Source organism: Eubalaena glacialis, chromosome 9 (genome assembly GCF_028564815.1).
Source record: "Eubalaena glacialis isolate mEubGla1 chromosome 9, mEubGla1.1.hap2.+ XY, whole genome shotgun sequence".
NCBI classification, from domain to species: domain Eukaryota; kingdom Metazoa; phylum Chordata; class Mammalia; order Artiodactyla; family Balaenidae; genus Eubalaena; species Eubalaena glacialis.
In genome coordinates this window covers 37,801,774-37,820,422 of record NC_083724.1, presented here as the reverse complement: position 1 = coordinate 37,820,422, position 18,649 = coordinate 37,801,774, and the positions used below count along the sequence as shown (strand labels likewise).

General features: G+C 51.0%; 1 protein-coding gene across 6 annotated transcripts; it reads left to right on the top strand.

The window, feature by feature from the left end:
* The first annotated feature begins 559 nt into the window (after window positions 1-559).
* NPR2 (natriuretic peptide receptor 2) lies at window positions 560-18,569 on the top strand. 6 transcript variants are annotated; one of them, XM_061200259.1, is made up of 22 exons: window positions 799-2,269; window positions 3,098-3,303; window positions 9,112-9,225; window positions 9,529-9,664; window positions 9,908-10,002; window positions 10,230-10,362; window positions 10,590-10,674; window positions 10,915-11,035; window positions 11,198-11,272; window positions 11,484-11,561; window positions 11,811-11,915; window positions 12,033-12,104; window positions 13,867-14,026; window positions 14,208-14,363; window positions 14,441-14,609; window positions 14,769-14,915; window positions 15,415-15,538; window positions 15,728-15,796; window positions 17,392-17,566; window positions 17,638-17,736; window positions 18,004-18,095; window positions 18,229-18,569. In XM_061200259.1, the coding sequence occupies exons 1-22, from the start codon at window positions 1,603-1,605 to the stop codon at window positions 18,292-18,294; spliced, it is 3,144 nt and encodes a 1,047-aa protein (XP_061056242.1). In that variant the 5' UTR covers window positions 799-1,602; the 3' UTR covers window positions 18,295-18,569. The 6 variants fall into 6 exon arrangements, with proteins under 6 accessions (XP_061056246.1, XP_061056242.1, XP_061056244.1 ...); XM_061200263.1 differs by lacking the exons at window positions 799-2,269; window positions 18,229-18,569 and adding an exon at window positions 560-589 and having other exon boundaries at window positions 18,004-18,188; XM_061200261.1 differs by lacking the exon at window positions 11,198-11,272.
* The last annotated feature ends 80 nt before the right edge of the window (window positions 18,570-18,649 follow it).

The window sequence follows — 18,649 nt, the reverse complement described above, 5'->3', positions numbered from 1 at the left end:
ACAAAAGAGAGAAGAGGCTGCTCTGGGCTCCCACCCTGGAGCAGATGGTGTGGTGGGAGCCCAGTGGGCTATGGTGGCCTCTGAGGACACGGGAGGGCACAGAGGGGGCGTGGGGACAGAAAGAGGGAGATTGGAGGGTTGAGTCCTAAGGAAGGAGACTCATGGACTTCATAAGGACTCAGGAAAAATCGGTCACCGGAGCGCCTTGGTCCCGGAGGGGCTTATCTTCCAGGGAGCAGGCATGTCTTACTGGTGAAGGGGGGAGAGGTTCCCGTCAATGAGAGGGGTGCTATCGTTTACTAGGTGGAGGACAAGTGAGGATACCAAATATGTGGGGATCCCTGACTGTTCCCTGCAGGCTGGAGTGTTTGAGGGACTCAGGGGAGTTAAGAAAGGAGACCCTTAGAAGAGCGGGATACGCGAGGGGTGGGTAGGGAGGCCCTGGGCTCGTGGGAGTGTGTGAGATGGAGAGCGCGCGGCGGGGTGGCCCAGGGGCCTGGGGGAGACGGGGTAGGCCTTAAAGTGAGGGGACGCCCGGAACCTCGCCGGCCTGAGAGGCCCTTGCGCGGAGCCCCCGGGCTGTCGCCGGGTGGGTTGGAGACCTGGGAGGTCCCCGGGCGCCCGGGTGGGAGTGGGGAGTCGGGGGCGGGGGAGACAGCAGGCGCCGGAGGGTGGGGCCGGGCGGGGGAGGAGGAGGGGCCGCGGGGAGGGGGCGGGGAAGGCGCGGGGCGGGGGCGGGGGCGGGGGCGGGGGCGGGCGGCCTGCCCGGGGAGTCACACTCTGCAGCCGCCGGCGCAGCGAGCGGAGGCGGCCGGGCCGCGGCAACCTGACCTGGACGAGCGGCGCGCCCGGGGGCCCAGGCGGGGGGCGGGAGGAAGCGCGGGGCAGCGCCGGCCGCCCGGGCCCAGGAGAAGCGGAGCAGAGAGGAGCGGGGACACGGGCGGGGCCGCCGCAGCTCCGGATGGGACCAGCGCCCTGGGCCCGTTAGTCCAAGCAGGAGCTTCGGGAGAAGCCTTCACAGGGAGATTTACCCCTGCCTTTCCTTCTCCTCCGGCCCAGGCCTCGCTTCGCTGCCCGCCTGCCCATGGTCCCAGTCCTTCCGCCGCGCCGGCCCCCTCCCACCTTATCCCCTTGGTCCTTCTTTTCGCAGCTCTCTGCCCTCCTAGCCCTTTCAGCGGTGAGGTCCCCTCAGGCCTTCTCTTTGTACCAGCCTCCCCCCCCCGCTCCACCCCATCCCAATCTCGGATCCCCTTTTCCTTCTCAGCTAAATTGAATCTAAATTCATCAGACGGCTTCACCTCTCACTCTCCCCATCCCAGTCACAGGCCCCCTTGGTCCCTCCCTCCTCCTGCCACCCTACTCTTAGCCCTCCTCCGTCCCTGCCCTAGGCTGGTGGACCCACTCCTTACCCACTCCCCGGGGCTTCCTCCCACCTCCTCCTCCCCGATTCCTGCCACTTTCTGTATCCCAGCCTACCTAGCTTATCCTCACTTCTCTCCCTGGCGGCCTTCCCCAGGTTCCAGGCTGGGCGGTGCTTGTGGCTCCCCCGTAGGCCAGAGTGGCCCCAGGTTCTGGGGGGGGTGGGGCCGCTGCTTTCTCCCCATGGCACTGCCATCACTCCTGCTGTTGGTGGCGGCCCTGGCAGGTGGGGTGCGTCCTCCAGGGGCGCGGAACCTGACGCTGGCGGTGGTGCTGCCAGAACACAACCTGAGCTATGCCTGGGCCTGGCCACGGGTGGGTCCCGCTGTGGCACTCGCTGTGGAGGCGCTGGGCCGGGCGCTGCCCGTGGACCTACGGTTCGTCAGCTCTGAACTAGATGGCGCCTGCTCTGAGTACCTGGCCCCGCTGCGTGCTGTGGACCTCAAGTTGTACCACGATCCCGACCTTCTGTTGGGCCCCGGTTGCGTGTACCCTGCTGCCTCTGTGGCCCGCTTTGCCTCACATTGGCGCCTTCCCCTGCTGACTGCGGGTGCTGTGGCCTCTGGTTTTGCGGCTAAGAATGAGCATTATCGTACCCTGGTGCGCACTGGTCCCTCTGCTCCCAAGCTGGGTGAGTTTGTAGTGACGCTACATGGGCACTTCAATTGGACTGCCCGTGCTGCCTTGCTGTATCTGGATGCTCGCACAGATGACCGGCCTCACTACTTCACCATCGAGGGCGTCTTTGAGGCCCTGCAGGGCAGCAACCTCAGTGTGCAGCACCAGGTGTATGCCCGTGAGCCGGGGGGCCCTGAGCAGGCCACCCACTTCATCCGGGCCAACGGGCGCAGTGAGTGTGGCCCGGGCTACTTAGGGTCAGGGGAGGAGGGTCGCTGTGTCCCTGGAGCTGAGCGCTGGGAAGCTGTAGATGGAGATAGCCGTGGAGGAGCCGAATGTGGTGGTTGGGATCAAGAAACACGTGTGGATGGAGCCCCTGGGAGGGGCTAAGGCATTATATTGGGGGGCTTGTGGATGTCACAGACAGATGTGAACAAGGAGTAAGATGGCCTGAGGGGAAAAGCTTGTGTCGGGGAGAGTGTGGGATTGGGGGAAGTTGAATTTGGGGGGCAGTGTGAGTTCCCTGGAGTAGTGAATGTGGTTGATGGTCGCTCCAAAATGTGTGCCTGTCTGTGAGCAGAGACTTCTCAGACTGGGCCGCCAATACCCCTTGGTGGCATAAAAAGCGTGAAGACTCCATAAATGGGCTTTGGGGTGCAGCTGATTAGGTTGGGAAAGACAGGTAAAGCTCACACTGAGAGAAATTCTGAGCAGTCAGTGCTTTTGAGCCTAGAGAAAGACAGGGCAGAGTGGGGGAGTGAGGAGGGCTGGGGGTGGGGAGCAGCAGGCAGGGCTCTGGGAAGAGGGGGGGCTTGAAGGATAGCTCCCTTCCTCTGGGGTCTGGAGTCAGGCTCTGAATTCTGCCAGATGGTCCATACGGTCCCAGGGTACTTATGACATAGACTCCAAGGGGGGAGGGATGGGGAACATCTGCTGGGTGGTTGATAGATTAGGGCCTCTCTTCCTCGCTAAAGATGGAAATGCAGATGGTCAGAGAGGGGGCTGTTTAGGGTCCTGGATGCTTTCTCAGAGTGCCCCTCTGTCATGTACCTGCTCCCAGTTGTGTATATCTGCGGCCCTCTGGAGATGCTGCATGAGATCCTGCTTCAGGCCCAGAGGGAGAACCTGACCAACGGAGATTATGTCTTCTTTTACCTGGATGTCTTTGGGGAGAGTCTCCGTGCGGGCCCCACGCGCTCCACAGGCCGGCCCTGGCAGGACAATCGCACCTGGGAACAGGCCCAGGCCCTCAGAGAAGCTTTTCAGGTATCATTTGAGCCAAACTTGAAGGGAGTGGGGAGAGGAGCTTTTTTGGGGATTCTCTGTCTCTCACAAGACCCCACAGAAACCCCAGCAAGAGGGCGAGAATTGTGAACCACAGGGGTGAAATGGACGGAGGCTTTCCAAGTCTAGTCTCACCTTTGTGGCTCTTTCTCAGTGTGTCTTCCAAGGCTACCTCCCAAGATCCTGGAACACTGACTTTCCTAAGTACCAATGGTGGATATACCTTGGGGTGGGGGGGAAGTTCAGGAAAAGATCTAGGCCCTGCCCCTGGGAGGGCTTCCACCCTTTCTGGAGAGGTGAGGCATGATTGTGGTGCAGTTAGATGCAAGTACAAGAAAGGATGTGATGATGTGTCCTGGAACAGACACTAAGAACTTGAGTGGTTCAGAGGAGAGAGTCACTGTGGGCTGGGTTTAGGGAAGGCTTTTATAAAGGAAGCAAGACTCTATGGTGACTTTAAAGATAGATGTCATATTCCTAGTCAGAGTGGGAGAGAGGATGCAGGCAGCCGGAGCAAAGAAAAAGAGATGGGAATGGACATGTTTGGGGATCCAAGAAGATGCTGACCTGACAAGAAAGAACGGTTCACTTGGAGCAGATTATAGGAAATAATGCTGCAGAGGTAGATTCAGATTAAGGAGAGCTCTGAACCTAAGACTGAGGCGCTTGGACTTGAATGGTGGGGTCTTTGAGGTTTTTTTGTGATGAGAAATATACTGACAGAATTCAGGTTGGATTAGAAGAGGAGGAGACAGTGAGGCCACCTGCAGTAGGTTGGAATGCGGTATGGAGGTGTGGGCTTGAGCTATGGTGATGATAGCAGGAATGAAAAGAGATGGGTATGAGAAACAGTTTGTAGGGAAAATTGACATGACTGTCTTCACTTCTCTGCTCAAAACTTTCAATGACTTATTTCCTACAGAATAAAGTCCTGACTCCTTATCATGAAATTTAAGATTTTCTACAGTCCTCAACCCACTTTTGAAATCTCACCTCCCAGTACTGCTGAGTACTCCAGCCGGCTAGACCTCGCTCAGACCTGCTACCTCGGGCCTCCCTGCCCCCCTGCCTTTGGGCTCTTTGCTGCTTTTGTCCACAGTCATCTTCCTCCCCTTACCCCAAATCTCTCCCTCTCAAAATCATACCCATGAATTGCTCCCCGATTCTCCCACCAATTTTACACTTACTTATGTACATAAGTACTTTTTAAAACTTATTTATGCATACCCCGTTCTTATCCCAAAAAGGATTTGAGGTGGCGTATAGGATAACCTTAAGGTCCTTTCAACCCTGAGATTCTTTGACTCTAAGTAGATGTGTATAAGGGCTGGACTTGGGTGGCCACCTTCTCCAATGAGTAAGGTTTTATGTGGCTGTGATTATATATTTGGTAGTGTCTGACTGTGAATGACATATCTGTTTGCATGCCTGAGTATGAGTCTGTGACCGTCACACTTGAACACGGGCAGTGGCAGGACAGGTTTTGTTGCTGCTGAACTTTTGCCTAAAATGACCTTCTCACCTTTGTGTGTCTGGATAATGCTTGTGTATTCTATAATACTCAGATCAGTTATTTTCCCTTCTAGGAAACAATCCCTGAATCCTCAGGTTGGACTGAATTTCCCACTCTTGTGCCTAACTCTATCTCTTCTAGAACTTACAACATTATTCAGTCAACGTTTGATTCATCTGAAGACTGACTCATTCTGTTAGTGTTTACTGAGCACCTGCTATGTCCTAGTCACTGTGCGAGGTGCTAGTATACAGCAGAGAACATAACAGATGTCCCTGCCTTTTGGAGCCTACATTCAGTAGAACAGACAGACATAAACAAGCAGTAGATAACAAACATAGAACAAACTGTGATGTGTTACTTAAAAAAAAAAAAAAAAGCATAGCGTGGTATGAGAAGAGAGTATCAGGGGTATCGTGCTTTAGCTAGTGTGGTCAAGGAAGGTCTCTCTAACCCTCCCAGATGGGAAGACTCCACAGCCTTCTGGGCCATACTCTCTTTGTGGAGGGAACACCTCTCTTCTTGTGGGAGAATTCCTACCACCCAAGGGGCCCCAGCACTTAGGGTAGGAGGAGGAGGGATCTAGTCTGCTAACAATTAGTTACATACAGTTGACTCTTGAACATTGTGAGGGTTAGGGACATCCACCCTCTGTGCAATCGAAAATCTGAGTATAACTTTACAGTCAGGCTTCCCTCTTGGAGGTTCCATCCACATCTGTGGATTCAGCCAACCGTAGATCATGTAGTACCGTGGTCTGCGTTTATTGAAAAAAGTCTGCATATCAGTGGACCCGTGCAGTTCAAACCCAGGTTTTTCAAGGGCGAACTGTAAATTAATTCTCAGCTCTCCCACTCACTGTAGGCATTATTCAGACAGAAAAACAAAGAGGGAGATTTTGCTACAATACAAGAGAAGGGGCAGTCAAGAATATGCTGAGGGGAAAATCAAAGTGGTGGGGTGGGGTGAGGGGTGATGAGGTATCCTCTGACAAAGCTACTCTTATCCTTTTCCAATCCGGGAAGGATAAGAGTAGTTTATCCTTACCCCGGGCAGGGGGTGAGGGAAGTTGTGTGGTCAGCTCCAGACAAGGATGAAAGAGCAGAGAGCCCACACCCCAGAGATACCTGGCCCACTGGGGTCCCAGACCAGGCCAGCCTGGAAAAGGTGGCAGCAGAGGTGAGGAGTCCCTGATATAGATGCCCACAGCCTTTCCAGGAGGGTGTCATGCCCAAGGAAGGGGTCCCAGCTCATGCTGGATACTAGCTATTGGGGGAGAGGACTCTAAAATTAAGTATGTTGCTATGATTTTTCTCCCTCATTAAACCATAGCCGCTTGAGGGCAGGGATCATGCTTGTCTTTGTATTCTGTGTGCCTAGCACGTTTGCTGAATTGAATCAAGGTGTGTTTTGGGAAGAGGGGGGACGGGGTTAGGAATTCATTTAGACAGGAGTAGAGCTGGCAGGTACTGTAAACCAAGATGATCAACCAGGAAACGGAAGAATAAGTAGATACGGTGGAACTAACCAAATGACTAGGCTCTAAGGATCCAGAGGCTCTGTCTGGACATTTGTGGACATTCTACAGGGTCAGAAACCCAGGCAGAAGCCACAACCTAGGTGACCAGCATGAGACTGGGTTACAGATGGGGGACACCAGCGGCTAGAATGGAAGTAAGCAGTAAACCAAGGGCCGTGTAAGGCAGCATCTCTTGTGGAGACCATTCTGTTAATTTAGGCCACTGTTGACAGCGCCTCCTGCGGCAGCCAGAGTGGGTCTGGGTATGGGTGGGCCCACAGGCGGAGCCAGGCATCTGCTGCCCTTGCACATTTCCCAGGTGCCCTCCTGGCTTCCACCCACCGCTGTACCCATTTTGGCAGCCTTTGCTTTTTTTTTTTTTTTTCCACCTGGGGTCCCCTGTGGAATGGGACACAGTTACCTACCTTTACCTTCTCTCTAGCCCCTGAGCAAGAACAGAAATTCTTTGGAAGTTCTTCTGCTTCTCTCTCTTTTTTTTAGTAGCTAGTAACCACAGCAAAACAGAGTCGAGCATAGCGGTTCTCAAAGTGTGGTCTTGGGATCCTGGGGGCCCCTGGAATCCTTGTAGGGGGACCATGAGAGCAAAACTATTTTAAAAATAATACTAAGGTGTTATTTGCCTCTGTCACTCTCATTCTTCCATGATTGTACAGTGGAGTTTTCCAGAGGTTATGTGACGTGTGATGATGTCATCATTCTGGCAGCTACAGGAGGTGTGTTTGTGTATTCTTGTGTTTTAAAACTTTGTCAGTTTTAATTTCTAATATGGTAAATATTGATAGATGTAATCCAAACAAACAAAAGCTCCTTGGGGTCCTCAATAATTTCTAGTAGCGTAAAGGGGTCATGAGACCAAAAAAATTGAGAATTGCTAGTCTAGCAAAGAAACAAACCTAGGGAATTACTTTTTAAAAAGCATTGAAAACCTATTATCAACCTTTATAATGAAATAGAAATTGTGTGAAACCTGATCTTTTCAAGTTTTTTAACTAACTTTTTACATTTTTTGTCAACCGTATCCTACCCTTCTATTTTTCTTTTATTCTTTGAATAGGTGTTACTGAACGAACCCTTCCAGCCCCACCCTCAGTCTCCCTCTCCTTTTTAATTCTGCCTGACAGTGGGAGAGTATTAGCAGTGTGTGATCAAGCATCCAAACGCTCCAGTAAGAATAATTACATCATGAAGTAGACTCCAGTCTAATATAATCAATGTGTATTAGAAACTGACTTCATTATTTCCTACCTGGAATGAATTGATCTATAATAGATCGTAAGTGATATATCTAGTATCTCTATGGTACTTTCTATGACAGGAATTAACACAGCTGGTAGAAATGGCTAGTTTTATTTTTTTTAATTTTTAAAATTTTTAATTTTTTTAAAGAATCAATTTTATTTGTTATATTTATTTTTTGGCTGCATTGGGTCTTCGTTGCTGCGCGTGGGCTTTCTGTAGTCGTGGCGAGCGGGGGCTACTCTTCGTTGTGGTGCGCGGGCTTCTCATCGTGGTGGCTTCTCTTGTTGCGGAGCACGGGCTCTAGGCGCGCGGGCTTCAGTAGTTGTGGCACGCGGGCTCAGTAGTTGTGGCTCGCGGGATCTAGAGCACAGGCTCAGTAGTTGTGGCTCATGAGCTTAGTTGCTCCACGGCATGTGGGATCTTCCCCGACCAGGGATCGAACCTGTGTCCCCTGCATTGGCAGGTGGATCCCTAACCACTGCGCCACCAGGGAAGTCCCAAAATGACTAGTTTTAATCTGTCATTTCACAAAGTCACGTTTCACAAAATATATTGATCTGAAGTCTTTCCCCAAAGTTGCAGTGCCAGTTTCCTGATGAAGGCAGAGGCTGGTCTCAGTGATTGTGGAGGCCTGAGGTGGAGGCAGAGGCCAAGAAGCGGGAAGTGTGTGAGGCCAGTGGGAGCCAGGCAGGCATCCCAGTGAAAGACAGAGGCATGCTGACTGTGGCCAGTGAGAAGTGTGCATGACTGAGACCATGTGTGCCCCTGGCTTATCTATGAGATGTGTGTGGGCATGTGACTGTGTTTGCCTTGTGACTCATGATGTGTGGGACTATGCCAGTATGCAGGACAGTGCTGCATATGGTGGGTGTTCCACGCACATTAAAGGAGCCGGCTCATGGCTTTTTACAGATGGAATCACTCTCTCAAAGTATTTCCCCCAGTTGCCATAGAACCTGAAATCTCTAATTCACTGGGTGGAGGCACTGTGCTCAAGTGGCCCAAATGAAAATGTAAACATTTTACGGATGATGTGAGCAGTAATTAACACCAGGGAGAGGAGCTGTTGCTCAGTGTTGTCCTTGCCAGTAAACAGGCACCCAGAAAGGGTGGGACAGAGGAGCTGTGTTACGGCAGCCCTGCTGGGAGGCCTGGGTGGTAGTAGGGGCTTCAGGACGATGAGGAGCCCGGTTTGGGGGATGGAGTTGACTTCATCTATTTCCCAGTCTCCACCTTCCCAGAACCATCCTATCTATCTATCTTGCATGGAGGAGTGCCACCTGCTCTCCCCAGAGTATTAAACATGCGCGCGCGCACACACACACACACACACACACACACACACACACACACAGAGTTTAGTATCCTCTCGGCCTTCAGAGTCACCCATGTACATTTTATATCATGTATATTTCACCAAGTTTCCCTGTCCTGCTTCCTCTCTTCCCCTAATGCCCATCTTGAATCATTTCCACTCTCCCATGTGCTGTTGGTACAGATGGTATTGGTCATCACATACCGAGAACCCCCGAATCCTGAGTATCAGGAATTCCAGAATCGTCTTCTGATAAGAGCTCGGGAAGATTTTGGCGTGGAGCTGGCCCCTTCCCTCGTAAGTAGATCTCTCTTTCCCCGAGAATCAGGCCAGGCTTTGAGGAAAGCCTCTTCTCCCTAACTCAGAATCAAGCCTTGGCCATGGAGCCAGCCCTACTTTGGGGGCTGTCCACTTCCATTCAGGATTTTCTCTTCTGCCTTAGTGTTCAGTGAGGTAGGGATGGCACCTTAGGAATGAGAGGAGGGAAGAAAGCAAACCAGAAAGAGGAGAGGTAGAAGGAGACCCCAGAGATGGAAAAGGGGGCTGGGGAAGGAGCCTGGCAGGACCTTTGGAGAGCACTGCTGAAGTTACCACCCCCAGATGAACCTCATTGCTGGCTGCTTCTACGATGGGATCCTGCTATATGCTGAAGTCCTGAATGAGACAATACAGGAAGGAGGCACCCGGGAAGATGGACTTCGAATTGTCGAGAAGATGCAAGGAAGAAGATACCATGGTAATGGAGAGGGTCAGATGGAGGCCAGAGTGCTGCTGTCAGGCTCAGGAGTGGAGTGGGCAGAAGAAAACACAGACACCAGGGGCAGGAGGGAGAGTCAGTAGGGGTCAGAGAACATGGCAGAGGTGGACACATATTAAGAATGGGGGCAGGGACAGACTGTGAGGTGATTGGAGGGACTGGGAGGATAGGAGAGGGGCCTAGGGTAGATCTCAAAGTGAGGGGTACTCCTTTCTGTCTTAGGTGTGACTGGACTGGTCGTTATGGACAAGAACAATGACCGGGAGACTGATTTTGTCCTGTGGGCCATGGGAGACCTGGATTCTGGGGACTTTCAGGTGATGCGGGATGAGGCAGGGAGGAGAGTGGGGGGCCTGCAAACCCAGCTGTCAGGGGGTCCACAGGGGCAGAGTCACAGGTTCTAGAGGCAGGGACTTATTTCCTCTGCTGGAGCTGCATGGTGGGTGGGCGGTAGGATGGGGAGAAAAGCAGCCAAATAGCTGGGTTTGGGGGGAGGAGGCTGGTGGGAGCAGGCCTGTGGGCCCTGTGTTCTCCTTCCTCACAGCCTGCAGCCCACTACTCGGGAGCCGAAAAGCAGATTTGGTGGACAGGACGGCCCATCCCCTGGGTGAAGGGGGCCCCCCCCTTGGACAATCCCCCCTGTGCCTTTGACTTGGACGACCCATCCTGTGATAAAAGTGGGTGTGTGCAGGGACTGGGAGCAATCCTTCCTCCCTTGACTTTCCGTTCTTTTACCTCCTCCTCACAGGCTCCCCCACCCTTAGCTCTATCTCACCTCTTCTCCTATGCCCCCTGCCTACTTCTTTACCTCTAGAGATCTGTCTGCTCCCTGCACCTAAGAGCATCCCCCCTCCCCGTTCACAGCACCACACACAGTCTTTCTCAGGGCCCCCTCTCCCTTCAGCCCCACTTTCCACTCTGGCAATTGTGGCGCTGGGCACAGGAATCACCTTCATCATGTTTGGCGTTTCCAGCTTCCTCATTTTCCGGTGAGTTCTGGGCTTTCCGCTGACCTACTCCCTCCCTCCCATTTCCACACAGCCTTCTGGCTGAGGCCAGGAGGTCCCTAGAACACGGGGGAGGGAATGCATCCCTCTCTCTCAGTCCTGTGTCTGGGGTGTGACAACTGCAGCTTCAGGAGCTGCCGGGAAGTCCCTGCAACCCCGCTGTTGGCTTCTGGGGTGGTAGGATTGGGCTTGCCAGTCAACTGAGGTGTGCAGTCCTTACAGAAAACTGATGCTGGAGAAAGAGCTGGCTAGCATGTTGTGGCGCATTCGCTGGGAGGAGCTGCAATTTGGCAATTCAGAGCGATACCATAAAGGTGCAGGCAGTCGCCTCACACTGTCGCTGGTGAGCCCTCGTCTCAGCTGTCCCTCTGCTTCCCTCTGAGTGCCTGTCCTTTCGTACCCTGGACCTTTCCCAGCACATCAGCCTGTAATGATAGCACCTGCACTACCACCACCATCTAATGTTCCTTTCATCCTTCCGCCTCCATGTTGCCCTTGGCCCCAGCGGGGATCCAGTTACGGCTCGCTCATGACAGCCCATGGGAAATACCAGATCTTTGCCAACACCGGTCACTTCAAGGTGAACAGTCGTCCACTTGTTCTGGTCCCCACCATTTCATCCTGTCTCATCTGCATCTGTCACCTCTTCCCGTGACCCTCTGCTCCTCATAACCCTCCTCTCTCTGTCCAGCTGAGCTCCTGGATGCTCCCACAGTTCTCCAGTCTTTCCCAGCACCCAGAGACCCTTTCTGATATTAATGTCCCTCTTCCCCTTTCACTCCCACCATCAGGGAAATGTTGTTGCCATCAAACACGTGAATAAGAAGCGCATTGAGCTGACCCGGCAGGTTCTGTTTGAACTCAAACATGTAAGTCATGGTGTATGGGTTGAGGGCCAGGGGTAAATAAGAATGGGGAAGGGGAAGGGGAAGGGGAAGGGGAAGGGGAGGACTAGGGAATAGTAAAATTGGCTAGGAGGGCAATGGGTTTATTTATAAATGATTTCAAGTTGTAAGTACAATTAAGAGAACGGTCCTCTCATGTAGTGGTAGATTCCTGTATCTAATTTTTAGCTCTTTCAATTCTCTTTTTCTTCCTTTTTTTTTTTTTTTTCCTAGATGAGAGATGTTCAGTTCAACCATCTCACTCGCTTCATTGGCGCCTGCATAGACCCTCCCAACATTTGCATCGTCACCGAGTATTGTCCTCGTGGGAGTTTACAGGTGAGGGACATAGGTGGGGATTATAGGGGCAGGGGAGATAGACCCAAAGTTACACTGACTGTGCAGGTAATAGTGGGGCTAGGATAGTCACATAATCTATTCCATGTCACTTACCAGGATATTCTGGAAAATGATAGCATCAACTTGGATTGGATGTTTCGTTATTCACTCATTAATGACCTTGTTAAGGTGAGTCTTCCCCACTCCTCCTTGAGTTCATCCACTTTAAAATGCCTCCCTCTTTCTATCTTTGCTTATGATTTCTCTTCCTAGTCTAAAAATTCCATCTCTCCATTTCCCCTTATTCTTAAGGTTGGGTAATAATGGGTAAACAATGGATTTGGGGCTTTTAATTGGTGGGAATGAGTTTTATCTGCCACAAAGAGTCCTGTACTTGTAGAGAATTTTTGTCTTCCTGCCCTATCTCAAATCTCAGGTCTCAAATACCTCAAATCTCTCTCCATCATCTTTTCTTTTTCCTCCAAGAGTTTATATTAAAATCTCTTAGCAGGGAAAAATTAATGGGGTCTCCAAACATATTTATCTTCTGTTTTTTTTCTCATCATTTACCCTCTACCCAATATTTGGCGTATCTGCTCTTTTGTTCAGAAAAACTGAAATTCGAAATGAACATTTATTAGTAAAACTAAGAGAAGCCAAGGAAGATTATACTAAATGTTTGGTATCTTCTAATATACTAGGTTTCAGCTATTTTCAAGTGACCCAGAGGTCTGTGGATTTGTGGAGTCATAAATTTGAATCTTGCACAGGTGGGACAGGTGTTTAGAAGCAAGTCCCCCAGCCAGTGAGCTAGCCTAGTGGATCACCTGTACCACACCTGGAGCTGGCTTTGGTTTTTCTGCATAGTTTTCAAGAGGTTATTTAAAAAAATTTTGTGTGTGTGTGTTAAAGTTTGCCATCAAATGAGAGATAAAATATTAGGTAAAGTTGATGTGGTGCTCAGCTGGAGGTGTGATGATAAATATAAGAAAAACATGACTCTTGAGAGAACAGTGATTTGATGGAAAGGTGATTTAGAACAAAGCCAGAAGCCTAATATCTGTATTCATGAGTTTGGAGATTCCCAAAGGTTTGTTGATATCAAGATGAAACGAATAAAAAGAAAGAGTTCACAGAGACTAGAGTTTTGAGTTGTTTAAGCCCAGAGCTAAACATTTAAAGGAGGTTAGCATACAGGACACTGTATCCTTTTTCTGTTCCACCTGAAGTGACTTCCCAGGGGAAGCACCACTCTGCCCTCTTAGGACCTGCCTTAGAGTCCCTCACAGGCAAACTTTCTCTCCTCTCTGGCCCCAGGGGGGGCCAGAAGTTTCAGGCTTCTGCATTGGCTTGGTAGCTACCTCCTACCTTTGTCCATTTCCCAGGTTTTTCTAATTTACTATTTTCTCCACTTTCTCTCTGGCCCGACATCCCCTGTAGTAGATCACTTTCCTCCTCCATCTCGACTTGCCTGCCTATACATGGTTGTATGTTAAAGTTTACAACTGGCTAGTCTTCCTTGGTGCATCCAGATACTCTTGATACCTGGATCTCAAGCCATGTCTTCCTGAGTAGTGGCCAAGCATTTGAGGCCACCATGGGTGTTGTATTCTTGGAGTTCACCCTCAGAGTTCTGATCCCTTCATTACTCAGAAGACAGACCGCCCTTTCCAGGGTAATAACTGATAGCTCCCCTTGTCCTTCCTCTTAAGCATGTCTCCTATCCCTGGTGCCTGGGTGCTGATATACTGCTTAAGTTACCAGGAAGAGACGACTCTCCTATTTTGCCTGCTTCCTGGGGTGGAAACTGTACAAAGGATGCATTTCAAAATTAGCTTATTGTTTTTATGGTCCCAAGATCTTTAGACAGCTAGCTAATGCCCATCTCACGGAGAGGGGGTATCCCAAGCCAGATATGATCCAATCCCATGACTTGATCTGTATCCTGCAGGGCATGGCCTTTCTCCATAACAGCATTATTGCATCCCATGGGAGTCTCAAGTCCTCCAACTGTGTGGTGGATAGTCGTTTTGTGCTCAAAATCACAGACTATGGCCTGGCCAGCTTCCGATCAACTGCTGAACCTGATGACAACCACGCCCTCTATGCCAGTGAGGCCTTCCCCCACAACCTGCTTTTACATTGCCCCCCCTGGCCCTGATCATTTCCACTTAGGGGAGGTGGGAGAGGGAGACGGAGTGACAGTAATACGGTGAGCATTATGGGAATGAGGCCAGGTGGGCTTGGGGCTTCCCTTTTTGAGGACCTGGCCAGCCTGTTCCCTCTTTTCAGAGAAGCTGTGGACTGCCCCAGAACTGCTCAGTGGGAACCCCTTGCCAACCACAGGCATGCAGAAGGCCGATGTCTATAGCTTTGGGATCATCTTACAGGAGATAGCACTTCGCAGTGGTCCTTTCTACTTGGAGGGCCTGGACCTCAGCCCCAAGGGTGAGAGTCAATCTACTACCCAGAGCCTCCTCTACTTGGGGGACCTGTTCTTCATTCAAACCCTTTATCACCCTCAGAGATTGTCCAGAAGGTCCGAAATGGTCAGCGGCCTTATTTCCGGCCGAGCATTGACCGGACCCAACTGAACGAAGAGCTGGTTTTGCTGATGGAGCGGTGTTGGGCCCAGGACGCAGCTGAGCGACCAGACTTTGGACAGATTAAGGGCTTCATTCGCCGCTTTAACAAGTGAGAGGGCACTGTGGTGCAGGGGCTCCCCAGGGCTAGAAGCCTCATCAGTCTTAGTGGATGAGGTGGGGTTGGTGGGGCCGAGACGGTGGGTTGGGTAGAAAGCCCTGGGAGTCTTGAGCATCTTGGAGCAGGTACCCTATCCTGGCCTCCTTCCAGGGAGGGTGGCACCAGCATACTGGACAACCTCCTACTGCGCATGGAGCAGTATGCCAACAACCTGGAGAAGCTGGTGGAGGAACGCACACAGGCCTACCTGGAGGAGAAACGCAAGGCTGAGGCTCTGCTCTACCAAATTCTACCCCAGTGAGACTTCTGTCCCCCTTCCTGAATTTTCCTTTGGTATTCTTCTGTTGGTTTCTGCCTCATCAAGCTCCTGAGAACTCACTTCCCAACCCTTAGAATGCTGCTTTATTACATCTTGCTACCGTGAGCCCATTCTGGCTCTAGACCGTGTGTTTTCATTCTGTCTCCAAATGAGTTGTGCTGCCTTCTTCCTGGCTTCCCATGCCTTCTTCTTAGGACACTGCTCTACCAGACCTTTGCTCCAGCAAGGGTATGTAGAACAATCCCAACTTGAGACGTTTAGCCCGCATCCCCAGGGATCCCCTTCCAACCCCACACCACTTGTACACCTTACCTTGCCCTGGACTGTAATGTCTTCCCAGCCACCTTCCTTCTCCTCCACCAGGCTCAGCTTTCATGTTAGAACTCATCTCTGCTCCAGCCATACATTCCTTTCCTCTCTCTCGCCCTCCCACCCTCTTTCTCTGAGTTTGGCTCAAACTGTACCTTTGCTTCCTAGTTCAGTGGCAGAGCAGTTAAAACGGGGAGAGACCGTACAGGCCGAGGCCTTTGACAGCGTTACCATCTACTTCAGTGACATCGTTGGCTTCACAGCTTTGTCAGCAGAGAGCACCCCCATGCAGGTGAGAGCCAGGTGAGGGGCAGAGGGTGGGGTAGAGACCTGCGGGAGCTTCACTGGGGCATAGAGATCCTTGATAATAGGGAAGATTAGCTTGGTCTGTAGTTTCCATATCTTGTTACGGCTTGTGTGTTAAGAATTCTTAGAAAGTTGGACACAAGTCTTAAGGCCTCTACTTTCCCATCCCTGTTAGGTGGTGACACTTCTTAATGATCTGTATACCTGCTTTGATGCCATAATTGACAACTTTGACGTCTACAAGGTGAGAGCTGGGGCTGCCCTTACACTGACACTCTTTTAAAACCCAGTCTCCCCGAATCCCACATGCCTTACCTGCTCCAGGGTCAGTTTTCCTGCCTGGGTCTCCAGCATCCTAGTGCTAGAGTACCCTTTGTAGACAAATGAGGCTCTGGCACTGTAATTGTACATTCCCATCTAATCTCTTGTGAATCCTTAAGGCTTCCCTAATCGGAACCATCACAAGATCTAGCCCCTGTCTGCCTCTTCTTGCCTGGGGGTATAGGCATAGCCTAGTCATCTTTTCTCTTCTCTTCATGCCCTCCAGACATGGAGGAATCATACAGGATGTGGGTATAGAATGATTTATTGGGGTGAGGGACAAGCTATGTAGTGAAAGCTTTTTGTTGAAGTCACTGAGTTGGCACAGGGTAGGCTTTATTGTGCTTAGGAGTAAAAATGATCGGGCTTTGTGACCAACCGTGTGGCCTTGGGCAAGTAACAGAAGCTCCCTGAGCCTCAGCTGTTTTCTCTATGTGATGGGAATAATAGATTTATTGTGGAAAATGCCTAATACTGTGCAGATAATAATATTTATTACCCACTCCTGTCCCTTCCCTTTGGACTTACTCTGCCATCTCTGTTATTACTGTAAGAACTCCCATAAACCCTTTACTTGCATTCACCAATTGTTTATATTTTCCCCCATTTGCTTTATTTTAAAAAAATCTATGTATCCATATATTATTTTCTGAACCTTTTGCAAGTAAGTTTCAGACACAGTGCCCCCTTTTTTAAAAAAATAAATTTATTTATTTTATTTTTAGCTGCGTTGGGTCTTTGTTGCACGCCGTCTTTCTCTAGTTGTGGCGAGCGGGAGCTGCTCTTTGTTGCGGTGCACAGGCTTCTCATTGCGCTGGCTTCTCTTGTTGCGGAGCACGGGCTCTAGGCACGCGGGCTTCAGTAGTTGTGGCTCGCGGGCTCTAGAGCACAGGCTCAGTAGTTGTGGCGCACGGGCTTAGTTGCTTCCCGGCATGTGGGATCTTCCTGGATCAGGGCTCGAACCCATGTCTCCTGCATTGGCAGGCGGAGTCTTAACCACTAGGCCACCAGGGAAGCCCCACAGTGCCCCTTTATCCCTAAACAGGTCAGTGTGTAGTTCCTAAAAACAAGGACCTTCTCTTACACAGCTTCAGTACAATTAACGAAGCCAAGTGCCTGCTTTCTTACCTTTGACACTTTAGGCTGTCTGAGGCTCATTTCATTGGGCCTCGTTGACGTCCCCACCAGCTTCTGTGCTCTTCAGGGCAGCCCTGTTGTCTTGCTTCCCATTTCCTGACAGCAGAGCCTATTTGACCGTGTCCTGTTGCAGACAGGGTGTCCATTCAGCAGACATTTGTAGAGTATTCGCCAGGTGCTGAGGTGGGCAGGAGGATTTACAGATTCCCTTGACTTCCCCTTCTCCCAGATTCTCAGGACCATGGCAGTTATTTTCTAGTCAACGTTCTGGCCTCCAGGCTGTCAGGATGACTCATAGTGGTACCCAGCTTGTCTCCTTCTGCTCTTCCCCATCCCCACTGATACAGATAGAGGTGACATTTTCATCCCCCTCTCAATCAGGTAGAGACGATTGGAGATGCCTACATGGTGGTATCTGGTCTCCCAGGCAGAAACGGTCAGCGCCATGCCCCGGAAATTGCTCGTATGGCCCTGGCATTACTGGATGCAGTTTCTTCCTTCCGCATCCGCCACCGACCCCATGACCAGCTGAGGCTACGCATAGGGGTCCACACGGGTAAGGCTGACTCTCACTCCTGTCCTCATATCGACTTTTCCCAGGCTCTCCCAACCTATTTCTTCTCATAGGGCCCGTCTGTGCTGGGGTCGTTGGCCTGAAGATGCCCCGCTACTGTCTTTTTGGAGACACAGTGAACACTGCTTCCCGAATGGAGTCTAATGGTCAAGGTGAGACATTACCCCTCAACCCCAGCTTCAGCCTCAACCTGTGTTGGCCTTTTCTTCTTTTCAGAGTTCCTCCAAATCTCATTCTGAGAGACCACAGTTCCTGACTGCCCCATCCTTGGACATATTTTGGTTCTAGTGCATGTGCCCTGGGAAGACTGAGACCCTCCTGAGGGATGGTGGTTGGGTAAAGCTCTCTCCGATACTGCCAGTTCTTCGGTTGCCTTTTCTTTGATTCTTCTTTCCATCATTTCCCCTATCCCACCCCAGCCCTTAAGATTCATGTCTCCTCTACCACCAAGGATGCCCTGGATGAGCTAGGATGCTTCCAGCTAGAGCTTCGAGGGGATGTGGAGATGAAGGTGATGGCAGGCCATGGGGAGGGAGTCATGGAAAGGGAGGATGAACACAATTACGGGGTTTGTGGGGGGAAGGGAGGGAGATATGAGGAATAACATAGAAGAATCTGAATTATCTCTACTTCTCCGCTTCCAGGGAAAAGGAAAGATGCGAACTTACTGGCTCCTAGGAGAGGAGAAAGGACCTGCTGGGCTCCTGTAAACCCCACTTCTTTCCAAGTCAGACAATCCCCTGCTGCTAGTACCCGGGTGGGCAGTGGCCATCATCTCTCCACATAGCAGAAGTGGACATTGTCACATGAGATGGAAACCAACATGCACAAAACCCCCACCTTATATGGAAGTTGCTGCCCTTTGCAGCCCAGCCTTGTACATATACCTGTCCCTCTCTGGCCTGGTTCCCTTCCTCCCTACCTTCTGTAAATATCTGTATCTAAACCAGAATATTTTGGCCAAATATAAAACAAACAAAAACAATCATGGTGACATAGTCTGTGTTAGGGGCAACTCCAAGGAAAGGTTATGGGGTATGGACACGGTAACTCACAGAATCACTG